General features: G+C 30.3%; 2 protein-coding genes across 2 annotated transcripts in view; both read right to left on the reverse strand.

The window, feature by feature from the left end:
- LOC105363621 (cyclin-dependent kinase 9-like) overlaps nucleotides 1-3234 on the reverse strand; it is a 4660-nt gene extending 1426 nt beyond the window's left edge. The window contains exons 1-6 of the mRNA XM_011501365.1: nucleotides 3160-3234; nucleotides 1811-1924; nucleotides 1645-1729; nucleotides 1426-1516; nucleotides 1175-1341; nucleotides 221-462 (exon numbers count right to left, since the gene is read on the reverse strand). Of these exons, the coding sequence (XP_011499667.1) occupies nucleotides 221-462; nucleotides 1175-1341; nucleotides 1426-1516; nucleotides 1645-1729; nucleotides 1811-1924; nucleotides 3160-3179 (719 nt within the window). The 5' untranslated portion in view covers nucleotides 3180-3234. The remainder of the gene's footprint in view (nucleotides 1-220; nucleotides 463-1174; nucleotides 1342-1425; nucleotides 1517-1644; nucleotides 1730-1810; nucleotides 1925-3159) is intronic.
- Nucleotides 3235-5719: 2485 nt separating this feature from the next.
- Nucleotides 5720-12262, reverse strand: part of magu (SPARC related modular calcium binding-like protein magu) — a 40197-nt gene continuing 33654 nt past the window's right edge. Inside the window, exons 5-9 of the mRNA XM_011501450.1 lie at nucleotides 9630-9710; nucleotides 9021-9254; nucleotides 7918-8090; nucleotides 7647-7812; nucleotides 5720-5857 (exon numbers count right to left, since the gene is read on the reverse strand). Of these exons, the coding sequence (XP_011499752.1) occupies nucleotides 5769-5857; nucleotides 7647-7812; nucleotides 7918-8090; nucleotides 9021-9254; nucleotides 9630-9710 (743 nt within the window). The 3' untranslated portion in view covers nucleotides 5720-5768. The remainder of the gene's footprint in view (nucleotides 5858-7646; nucleotides 7813-7917; nucleotides 8091-9020; nucleotides 9255-9629; nucleotides 9711-12262) is intronic.

A 12262-nucleotide genomic window follows, 5' to 3' on the forward strand; every position in this document is an offset into this window, starting at 1 on the left:
GTGACAAATACGATTATTATCGTTAGTATTATTATTATTATTATTATTATTATTATTATTATTATATTGTATTGCAATAAATTAAAATTTTTTTCTTTTTTCTTTTTTTTTTAATGATATTTCAATTATAACGAGCGATTATAATATCACTTTGCGTTTAATAAGTAAAATAACCGGTTCCTTGAAACTTCAAGTAAAGTTCCTCCAAGAAGTAATTTACCTCGTCCACATTTCAGCCATAATACAGCCAGCACCCCATAAGTCAATCGGAGGTCCATAATTTCTATCACCTAACAATAGTTCAGGTGGTCTGTACCAAAGAGTAACAACTCGATTTGTGTAACGGTTCGGTTGTCCGTTTGCTTTTACACTGAAAGCTCGAGCCAAGCCAAAATCTGCTAATTTTAATATACCTTTCTTCGTTATTAGTACATTTGCTGCTTTTAAATCTCGATGTAGTATCTGCGTAAATATAAATACATGTCATATACGTGTGAAAAACACAGTAGATATACAAGTTTTAGATGAACAATATATTTTTTGAAAATAACATATATATATAGAACTATAATTATTTATTTCATTGTTTATTAATATTATATTAATAAGCTAGAAATAGAGATGCCAAATGACACGCGTTTCTCAAATTTTCTACATATTTTAAAATTTTATTAGCTTTCCTATTCTAAATATTGTGGATTTTTAACTTCCTAATTAAATAAAATATTCTATATAAAATTTAACAACCATATCACTTTTTAAATATTATATAATTATATAAATAAGTGTGTCACATGTACAAATAATATATAACGATTATCGATTAAAAGAATTAATATTAACATTCAATGAATATTTAAATGGAAAATTACCGTCGTTGATTATGGATATTATTATTATAATTATGTGGAGGATTTTATAAATAAAGATTTATAATGCTTCGATTAAATATGTGATAAAAAAAAAAAAAAACTTTCACGTTGACATATTTATTGTAGTAAATGAATATATTACCTTAAATTACATTATATTATATTAATATTATATTAAAAAATCATTGGATATGGCTTATCATTGTATCATTAAATTTATTTCATTTATCCAACTCAACAGACTCCAAAATATTGGTTCTAAATAATATAAAAAATTTTTCATAAATATATAATTTGACTACCTTATTAGTGTGAATGTAGTACAAGCCATCGAGTAATTGATGCATAACTTTTTTTATTTCACCTAAACTAAATTTTACATTTACGTTTGATAATAAACCAGCAAGGTCGTGTTCACAAAATTCAAATATAAGATAGAATGTTGATCGATATCTATTATGTAATGTTGCTGAAAATAAAAAAAAAAAACTATTATGAAACAGATGTAGAACTTGACGAACGTATTGTGAGAATTAAAAACTGTACAACCTACCTTTGGTTCTACAGATTTCTATAAGATGAACTATATTTTCATGTTTTAAAAGTTGCAAGATTCTAATTTCTCGCAGGGCCGTTATTGGAAACTATATAAAAATAAGACAAAAATAAGACAAAGAATTAAAATTAACATTTCTATAAAACACAAATAATAATTATTCATTTAAAAAGAAATATTATTTGGAATGTCAAATAAATGTATTTGTAAACTTACTCCTTCAATTTCATTATCCATAAAAATTCTTTTCATAGCTACGAACTTGTCCGTACTTTCCCGATCTCTCGCTTTGAACACCTCCCTATATAAAATAAATATTTTTTAATTGTATGTAATTAATTAAATATGTTTAATATTAGTTTTTATTAATTAGAAAACTGACCCGAATGTGCCTTGACCAATTTTTGCCACTTTCTCATATTTCGCTATTAGATCACAAAATTGAAATTCGAATCCTTCAACATACTTTTGCTTCTCTCTCATATTCATCGTGCACCTTAAATTAAGAAATTTTAAATTTATTAAACTATTTAAAATCGAACATCAGTATAATTAATTATTTAAATATCGAGTACTCTTAATATTGTAAAAACTATTAGTATTACGATTTTATATTATATATATATATATATATATATATATATATATATATATATAAACACGCGCGCACGCACGCACGCATAAACATATATTGCGATTCTATCAATTCATTAAAAATATATCCGATTGTAACAGAATGAAAAATGTTTAAAAAATATGAAAATAGCCAAAGGTAATTAGAAACTAGTGTTTTTCTCCAAAGATAGAAGTTTTTCAATATTATCAAATTGATTGTGTTTGAAAAAAATGTTATTACAATACGTGACAAATGTCCGCTATTCACTCAAGTATATCCATATATTATATTAAATTCTTTTACATAAAAGAAATTATAATTCATGATATAACTTAATAATGATAATAATGATGATGATGATAATAGCAATAAGAATATTATTTATATGAATAAAGTAGTTATTAAATATTATACTAACGAAATTTTTGAAATATATACTTTTCAATTATTATACATCTTATGTCATTGTACAATACGAAAGTTAAAATTCTATTATAATGATTGTTATGATCATATTGCTGTTAAAAAGAAAAAAATTTAGAAACCTCAAAATAATTTTGTATACGCGGCATTGAAGCTAAAAAAATATTCTTAGTCAATGAAACGGTAAGTGATCGTCATTATCGCAACACCTACGGCAACATTCTTTGATTCGTAATATTTGAAAGCATTTCGTTAATTGATAAAAAAAATTAGTTACTTAATAATAATCATTACAAATATCAATTTACATTAATCTCGATGGAATATTACATCCTGCTATTATAATTTATGGTAATTTATTTATGGTAAATATGCTTGTAAATTTAGAATGCATTATCATTAATTAAATAGGTTATTTATGTCGAGCTCATAAATGAAACGAGAAAATCATCCAATCATCTCTAATGTTTAAGTTCAGCCAATAAATTTAAGTTACATTTTAAAAGAATGTCAGACCAAGCTGTTGTACAATAACCTTTATACACGACCGACAAAACTAAATACAATATTTATAGATTATTTTCAACGATAGTTTTGCAATCAAATAGATCAAGTATTGTTATTATTACATCTTATAATGCATACATCTTACTAATTATTGTTAAGTAATATAGTGGATTGATATTATTTACCTGACATTGTTCACCACCATCGTTCTCACCTCTCCGCATTATTTTAGGTTATGTTCAAGTAAACGTCAACGTCATATTGAAATTTCAAGATGCAAGATCACTACTCTTCAGGTTATTCCGTTGGGCGGGAAAATATAAAATTTCAAAATAGATCGACTCGAGCGTACATTGAAAGAAAATTTAATTTACAAATCACATTGTCGTAACGCTTAATAATAACACTATGAATATTAAACATTTAATTTAATAATAAGTAATATATAAAATTATATGTTTTGGCATATACTAATAATATATGAAATAATGATAAAAACAATTATCGTTATAATTATTATTATATTTAAAATTGTATAATTATTAGGTAAATACAATAATAGGAATATATCACAGAAAATGCGAAAATATCGATTTATTATATAAAATGTCTTTAAAAACTTATATAAAAAATGCACACAGATAATTCACTAGTTTTCGGATAGAGACGTGTTGATAATAATAATAATAATAATAATAATAATGTATATTTATTTGTTGTTATTTCGAAGAAAATTTCTTTCGTGCTTTTTAACATTAAGACGATATAAATTTACATGTAAAAATATATATTTAACATTGAAATATGTGAGGATACATCTCTCTCTCTCTCTCTCTCTATATATATATATATATATATATATATTTTTTTTTTTTTTGTTGACATTATCTACGTTATTATAATCTGACGACAATTTCATCAATAAAATATTTAACGTACTTCCAAGCATTAAGATTACAAAATACAAAATTTATTTTTAATATATTTAATTATATAATGGAATTAAACAAAAGAGGAATTTTAAGAATAGAATTGACAAGCTCTTTCAGATTAAAGTAACTACTTTTTTTCCCCTCTCTTTCTGCGTTCATTCTCACTGATTCTTTTCTTTTATTTATTTATTTCACTTCATTTCATCTGCCTGAAAAATAATCTCTTTGCAAAGCACCTTAATGTGAAAATTCTTATTTTTATCATTTATATATTTATGCACGCGTGCATTCGTGTGCGAGAAACTATGTATACATATGTGTAGCTCTATGTTCTATGAAACTAAACATTAATATGTACATTCTGTAGCGTGTACATCTTAGATAATACTCGTGTATGCTGTATACATATAAGAAATATATAATTCCATACATTGTAAAGAACGATTCAAGTTAATCAGAATTTGCATTGTTGAAAAATAGCCGTAGTACTGAATTATTTAAAGTAATAACGGTGAAACATGTAAATCAAAAAAATTGAACGTAAAAATCTTGTACGTATTTTTAATTTGCTTCCAACCTCTTTTCAATCTACTTTCTTGTAAATTCTTCCTCAATATAAATTGGAGATAAAATTTTTATCGAGTGTATGTACAGTAATAATCTGTCACTACAATTGATCTGCGCTGTTAATAAATACTTGAAAAAGGATAAAATAATTCGTCGAGTTATGTAACCTTAAAGTCAATCAGTACCAAATGCATAAGTTAAGCTGAGGATGCATGCAAGTTTCGGTTATTAAGAAATGATTTTTTTAATCGTTTCATTTCAATTCTCTCGTTAATTTTGTTACATATGTATGTAAATTAGTGAATAATTAATTTCACAAAAGCGTAAAAATAATTTTTCCATTTACGTCTAAGGTGTGCCAATAATAATGTTTTTATTTTGCTTTATAAATTTTACTAAATCAATGTACTTAGATGAAGTATATTGTAAATATAATGATTGTTATTATCCATTCGAATAGTTCGATCGGATATAATGCGACATTGAATTCTTTTAAAAAACAAATTAAAACTTCATCTTGTCGAACTTAATCTATGAATTACGTAAAACCAAATACTATTCCAAAGAATATCGACAATAACAAAACAATATTGTTTCCATTAAATTGTTCCATTTTTCATATTAAATAATCAAGGTAATGGGCAATTTAATCCTAATGACGGTTGATTGACAGCTGCAATATAATTAATTTGCTACGATCTAGCGAGAATTTAATTTAAAAAGTCAAAATACCTGTTAAAGTACATTTATTTTATAAATCGATCTATATTCATTGTACAATCGAAACAATTCGTCTTGATTTATTTAAAAAAAAAAAAAAAAAAAAAAATTACACGGCTTTTAAATAATATTATTAATTATTATTATTATTAAACTTGCTTGTTTAAGTTTAACTACGATATCGCTGTCCCTTTTATTAATCTGCTCATCTTCACCGTCGTACCATAATGTATAATAAAAAATACTATAATAATAATAATAATAATAATAATAATAATAATAATAATAATAATAATAAACATAATTATATTATTAATAATTATTAAAAATTCTAAAACAACAAGAGATGTAATGAGAAAAGAAAACGATGTTGAGCTCGTAAACGCGTGTAAGTCCAGTTCGCGAGATCGATATACATGTATAATGTGGAAGTCGTATTAGTAGCCGCCGGCACGATTTTCTCACATATCTTTCGGTACGTTATATGCCTCCTCCTCCTCCTCTCCTCCCCCCCCCCCCCCTCCAGCGGCTTTTGCGCTTTCGGCCGCCTTATCACAAGATTGAAACGCCTTTTTTTAATCGTCGTCGTTGAGGAACTGGTCGAGTGGGTTGGGGCCCTTTCTTCGGGGCTTCGACGTCGAGGCCTTTTCCGTGGAGCTGTCACCTGGTGAGCAGAAAGCGATACGCGTGAATAATACTTTTTCAAGAGAGCCGTTGACAATACATCGGCTCAGCGGTCATAAAGCCAGTATTAATGCTCGAGCTACTTTTTGGACTCTTGGAATTTTCTAGGAATTCGGCGGTGATTTTTATAAATGAATGATTTATGCGTTCGAAGCCAACTGGAGGGACCACCGCCGAGCTTTTGTAAAATCGACTTGTATCAATGGGGAGTATGTATGATCGTCAATAATCATAATTTTATGCTCCTCCTCCTCCCCTCGTCATTTAGCATGGTTAGGTGAATTTTTTTTTAAGTTTAAAGTTTTACAATGTTACGATTACGATTAAATCAATTTATTGTCGATCGTTTGACAATTTGCAAATACCTTAATCTCGAGTTATATTTTCAACGTTATTTCAAGCTTGGCAATATTTGGAAAATGGATGATCGGTTGAAATTTATGAAATACAACATAATAGATTAAGGGCTTATTATTCATAGGCGACGTGTTGTATGCATAAGTGGAAATTAATTATCTATAGTTACGATAATAATTATTGAATTGAAGAGATAAAGCGAAAACACTGATGCGTTAGGGTGAATTTTGACTCGTAAGTAGTTGAAGAATTTGACAATATTTGCTAATTCATTATTAAGATTATTGTGACAACAAACGCGACTCCTCATGTAAAATGATTAATAATAACGGTATATTTAAATTTAAAAAATGGAAAGTGAAGAAGAAGAAGAAGAAGAAGATAAAGTGGAAAAATAACAATAAATAAAGTGTGGATAGTTAAGTTGCCAATAGCTAAAAAAATATCATGCTAATGGCTACGCTAATAAGAAATAAAACGGGAAGTAGAAGGGATATTATTAATAAATACGTATGCCGAGTCGCTTGAAGTATGCTTCTATTCTATTTTGTACAATCCTATAGATTTCACAAGTTATAATTATGAACTTTTTAGATAATTTATAACCGTAATTGATATAATTTTTCAAGTAATGTCTCGCGATAGCATGAATTTCTAAAGCCAATGAATCATCAAGATTTGTAATTGTGCAAATGTGAATGGCACGACTTTTTTTTTTTTTTTTTTTTTTTTTTTTTTTTTTTTTTTTCCGTACCGTATGACATATTATTGCCATTTTATTTTATTTTATTTTATCACTTAATAATTACGCGTAAGAATTTCAAAATAATATTTTGATTGTAGCGTAACCGTTGATCTTTCAAGCTTGGTAATATAACGAGGAATTCGAGCTTCGAAGTACCTCTGTTTCTAAAGTGTCTAATAAATTCAATGAGACACAAATGTCGTAGAAACGAGTTGTGCGCACGGCTCCTTGCTCTTTTACCATAATGACTTATGTAAAACATAAGAATTGATATAATCTTGAAAGTACGTATGGACAGAAGTTGAATAATATTATGCGATCTCGGGGATCGATCGAACTCATTGAGCAGTGCATTTAACGGGTTTCCCCCTTCAATGAATCATTATTACGCTTATATCAAAAGACGAATATAGCTTTATTAACGAATTGGCTATTGCTCGTCGCCGATGTGCGGAATAGGTAATCTCCGAATGTACATCATCATTTTAATATTTGAATAATCGATGATGATGCTGACGCTACACTCATAGACAGACTGCATTGAACATAGGAAGGAGATGTTGAAGAGCTCGAGCTGGACGTTGAGCGTATAAAAGAAAGCGACGGCTGTCGATCTACGTAATTCATGAAAATTCGATAAAATGCAGAAGGTGCGGGAGGTGTATACCTGTAGCGGGTCGCTGAGCATTAAGACAACTGAGCCACTCGGTCATGCTGATCCTTCGGTCATTGTTGATATCACAGTACCTCGGCAGCTTCTTGCCACACCTGCGCAGCTGCCGGCTATTAGCAACCATTGCCCGGAAGCTCTTCCACTCCTTCCTCTCCAAAACCTAATTTGCAATCCGAGCACAACGCAGTGGCATTAAGTGGCGTTGGTGAGCGATTTGAGCGTGATAAGGGACGGGGAGGGGTAAGGTAAGGAGGACCTGGCCTACCTTGTTCTTGTTCTTGTCGAGCATAACGAAGTGCCAAGTCGCGATGCGCTCCTCCTTAGACGCCTGCCATTTGTCCGTTGCCTCGTCCGAATCTGTGCTAGAGGCTTTCATTTTCTTTTGCATGAGGTCCATGAGGTCGCGCAGGAATAGCTGCTTCTTCGCCTCCGGACAACCTTTAAATGAATAATCCAAGGCTTCTTGTTCAGCTTGTTAAGCTTTTTAACGATTCTAATGTTAATATACACTTGCTTAAGTTTTTCTCTTTCTTTACATTACCATTTTTTTTTCTTTTTTTTTTTCCATTTTTTTCCATTGCTCATATCATCAGTTTAATCAATTATTTACAACGTTAACCGGACGATTTTATAAACTAAGCCTCTGTTGAAGCTGTCGGATCAATTATTCGATTACAAGATATTCTTATTACTTTTATAGAATATAAATTGTAGAGTGTAATAGCTCAATGATGTTTGGCAAACTCGCTTAAAATTACTGCTTAACGAAGAAAATTAATTGCAAACAATGTTCTTGAAAGGAATTTTATTTACTTGAAAAATACTTTGTGTATATGTCTTTATTGCTTTTGAAGTGATTATTTATTCATTTTATCGATAATTTCATCTATAAATGCGTATATTCGTATGTAAGTGTACCCATTTATAGATTTGTCTGCTTATACGCATTACTCATACACACATACGAGTAGATATGAATTTTCAATATTCAGTGGATGAAGTTTTATAATTTTACAATGGACGTATAAAAGTGTTGAAGAATTTCAAAAATACGACTTGTTATGCAATTGATATCTAATTGTGTGTAATTATATTTAATGTATCGATGATAGAGTAGGTTAAAATTTAAAAAAATATAATCATCTAAAGTGTTAGCGTAAATATATTCTTCAAAAGTTTATACTTGTAATTGCTCATTTTTTTTTTTAAATTAAATCCTACAAGTGTTTTTGAAATATTTTTCAGCAGATATTGAAAAAGTATTTTCTTTTCTTTTTTCATTTAATATAAAGCGCGAATGATCGCAATACTGCACAATTGGATAGCAAACATTGATAATTAATTGACAGGTAATTTTGTGGGCTTTACCTTTCATGGGTCTGACGGGCGCAGGAGCTGGATTACAATTCGGTGTTTGGTCCTTGGATGATGTACCAGGAATTGGTTTTCCTGTGTCCTGATAAACGCACCAACAATATCCGGAATAACATTGAACTTTATGATATCTTCCATCAGGAGTACACTCTGGTATGTAAAACTTCTCTTGAGAGTTTTGTCGCTGATCCTCCAAGACTGATCTTCTATCCGATATGCAGTCGTTGGCTGTTATTTTTAATAAAATTATATTTTTGATCTTAATTTGATAATAAAAAAAAATATTTTTTACATATATATATATATATATATATATATATATATATATATATATATATATATATATATATATGATTATCTTAAGATAAAATATTGCTAGATAAAGCCTTTATATAAACTAATCGAATATTTGTATTTTTTTTTTTTTTTTTTTTTTTTTTTTTGTGAGAAAAAGTGCTGAAAAAAGTAGGCATAACATTATCGATATAATTATATAATTTTACACTTAGACTTGTCGAGCTTAACGATTGGCTGCTATATTATTTACCAGCAGTGCATCTAAACATTAAATAATTTACAATTACTATCATTAAATGAACTCACCATCCGTATCATCGTTTGCATCGGGTGGATCGTCGTTAAACGTCGGACGCGCATGAACTGGTGATGGATTGCCTTTCAAAACTGTGTAAAATACAACGATTTTAGTTTGAATCCACCTTCCTACGATGATATATTAGTAAAGGGTAGGAGAACGAAATTGGGAAACAATGTATTTGGTTTTGAAAATTTGTAGATTTATATAGAAAAACACCTAGTTTTTAATAATGCATGTAATAAAAGCTTGAATGTAATAAGAATCGCGTACGAGTCTAAATTAAAGTAAAGTAGTATAAATAGAAGAGCTAAGTCGGAAAAAAGATAATGGGTCCAGAAATTTTATCATCCTATCTTTAATGGAAGCAATATAAATATGTAAAGGCAATTTTTCGCAATATAACTTTAACATTCCTTCATTTATGCGCTTTATCTACTTGTTCGCAGCTCCTTTCCGACCCATGAATCTGCCATATATATATATATATATATATATATATATATATATATATATATATATATATATAATACCACTATTAAAATAACAAAATGTTACATAAGCATACAAATTTCCGTATATCTCTTCGACATTGATTCCGAGAACTGTCTATACGTATCAAAGAACAAGATACTATAAGTATTAAAGGCACAAAAAATAAAATAAAATATTGAAAGTGAAATAAAGACGGGACACATAAGCGTATGATAAGCGCATAGGTGAGGTCGTGAATAAACGTCTTTTATCGCCACGCTGGACTGGAAGGAAGGAAAAAAGGTTATTTTGCCGAGCTTCGGGAAAGGTCGCTCTCCATCACCCATACTCAAAGTGATAATGCGAAAAGGCAAGCGGCAATAGACACACCTTCGCGTTTTCGTGTTGTATGCAAAGTGACAGTGAAGCTTTTTTATAGCGCGATAAATTTTCACGGCCTTTTGCGCACGATTACATCTACCGCGCGATATCTGTTACCTGCGGGAGAACTTAAATCTCTCCGTCGATAATTGCTTGTCTTTTCACGGATTCAAAGGACAACGATCCTTTTAATCGACCTATCAAGCTCTTTATGTTCTTTAAGTGGAAGGAAGGGGAGCGGGGAGATGGGAAAGGGGGTGATGGCGGGCGGGCGGGCGGGGGTAAAAATATTTATTCGTGCTTGCGTAAATGCGGATGAACGAAAGTAGCGCTCGATCTACGTGACCACTGATCTAGTCAAATGAAACAAATTGTAAGTAGTAATTGCAATATAAAACTTAACGAGGCTCGGGGAATCGCTACGTGAAAGCTTGAAATTTATAGCTTTCAAATTGATTTTCTGCACATTTCGCGTGATAATATAATGATGAATTATTCGCGAAGAAAATCCACTTGATTATAAGCAGTCTGAAATTTATAGGCATTGTTGCGTAATGGCCGCTACTGGAATTAAACGAATAATAGATGCGCTGGCATAATGAAGACATTAAGATTTTGAAATGGCTAATTACCTATGTTTTCTATTATATCGATAATATCAATTACTAATAACTATAAAACATACAATAATTAAGTTATGCTTGTGTACGTTTGTACAACGCACTATCAAAATTATATACGATTAAAGTGATAGTGGCATGATGGTGTTTTTTTTTAATTCCATAGTTCAGAAGTACCATTTCAACGCTTAATAAAGCTCATAATACAGAATAAAAAATTACTATAGTATTTTTCAGTAAATATCGTTGCTTCCTTACAATTTCCGTGCTTGTTATTTTTCTTCCTGATAATATTGAGCGATCGGCGTAATGATAACGAAGTACGTTGTACGATAAACGTAGCCAAACGCTATTAAAGAGCCAATAGAACGCTATCTAAACCTTAAAGTACTTGCAGCGAAAAGTTATTGGACAACTTATTAAACAATAGCCTATTGCGAAGAAAAAAAACTTCTTGAGTATATATAATTAATAATGTCTAGAATCTTGAATATTGAACGCAATCTGTCGGTGTTGTATCGATATAAGCTCGCAAAATTCCGTTTCGTACACCTCGTCGGTAGATCGCCGATATTGCTTTCCCCGGTCGACCAGGATTATGCGAAACTAAGCGATTATGCGAGTGCGATAGAGAAAGTACTTGTGTAGATCCGTGGTTCGCGTCCGGTAGATTAGGGAGATCGCGAGCCCATAGTCCACTGAATCCAGCCGCAAAAACGAATGAATTAAATGATAACAATGACTTCACACGGCTGCAACGTGAGATTTTGGCTGTAGGTTTGCCTGTCTGTCTTGCCTGTGCGCAATAACTCGACAGCGATATTTTTTCATTTTTCATTTCCGTCTTCACTTCCGTCTATTTTATATAGGGCTTGTAATGATTGCAATAGCTTGCTTATGCAGCTTTCTAAAGGTATAGCGTATTTTTATTTTTCTTCTGTGGATACCGTGAAACGAGGCTTTTCTCGACTCAATTCGTTCCACTCGCGTGCGCGTAGTTTCTGACGTTGGCTTGAGCGGAGACTTTTTTTTTTGCGCTCGGTGATGAAGATTGATCGAAGAACAGTTTTGACTTTCGCAATTTGTCCTACCGAGCTTTTCCTATCCACTGAATCAAGGTGTTTGAGCTTGATTTCCGAATGAAATTATGATCCATTTATAATTAT

Source organism: Ceratosolen solmsi, unplaced genomic scaffold (assembly GCF_000503995.2).
Source record: "Ceratosolen solmsi marchali unplaced genomic scaffold, CerSol_1.0 scaffold3, whole genome shotgun sequence".
Lineage (NCBI taxonomy): Eukaryota > Metazoa > Arthropoda > Insecta > Hymenoptera > Agaonidae > Ceratosolen > Ceratosolen solmsi.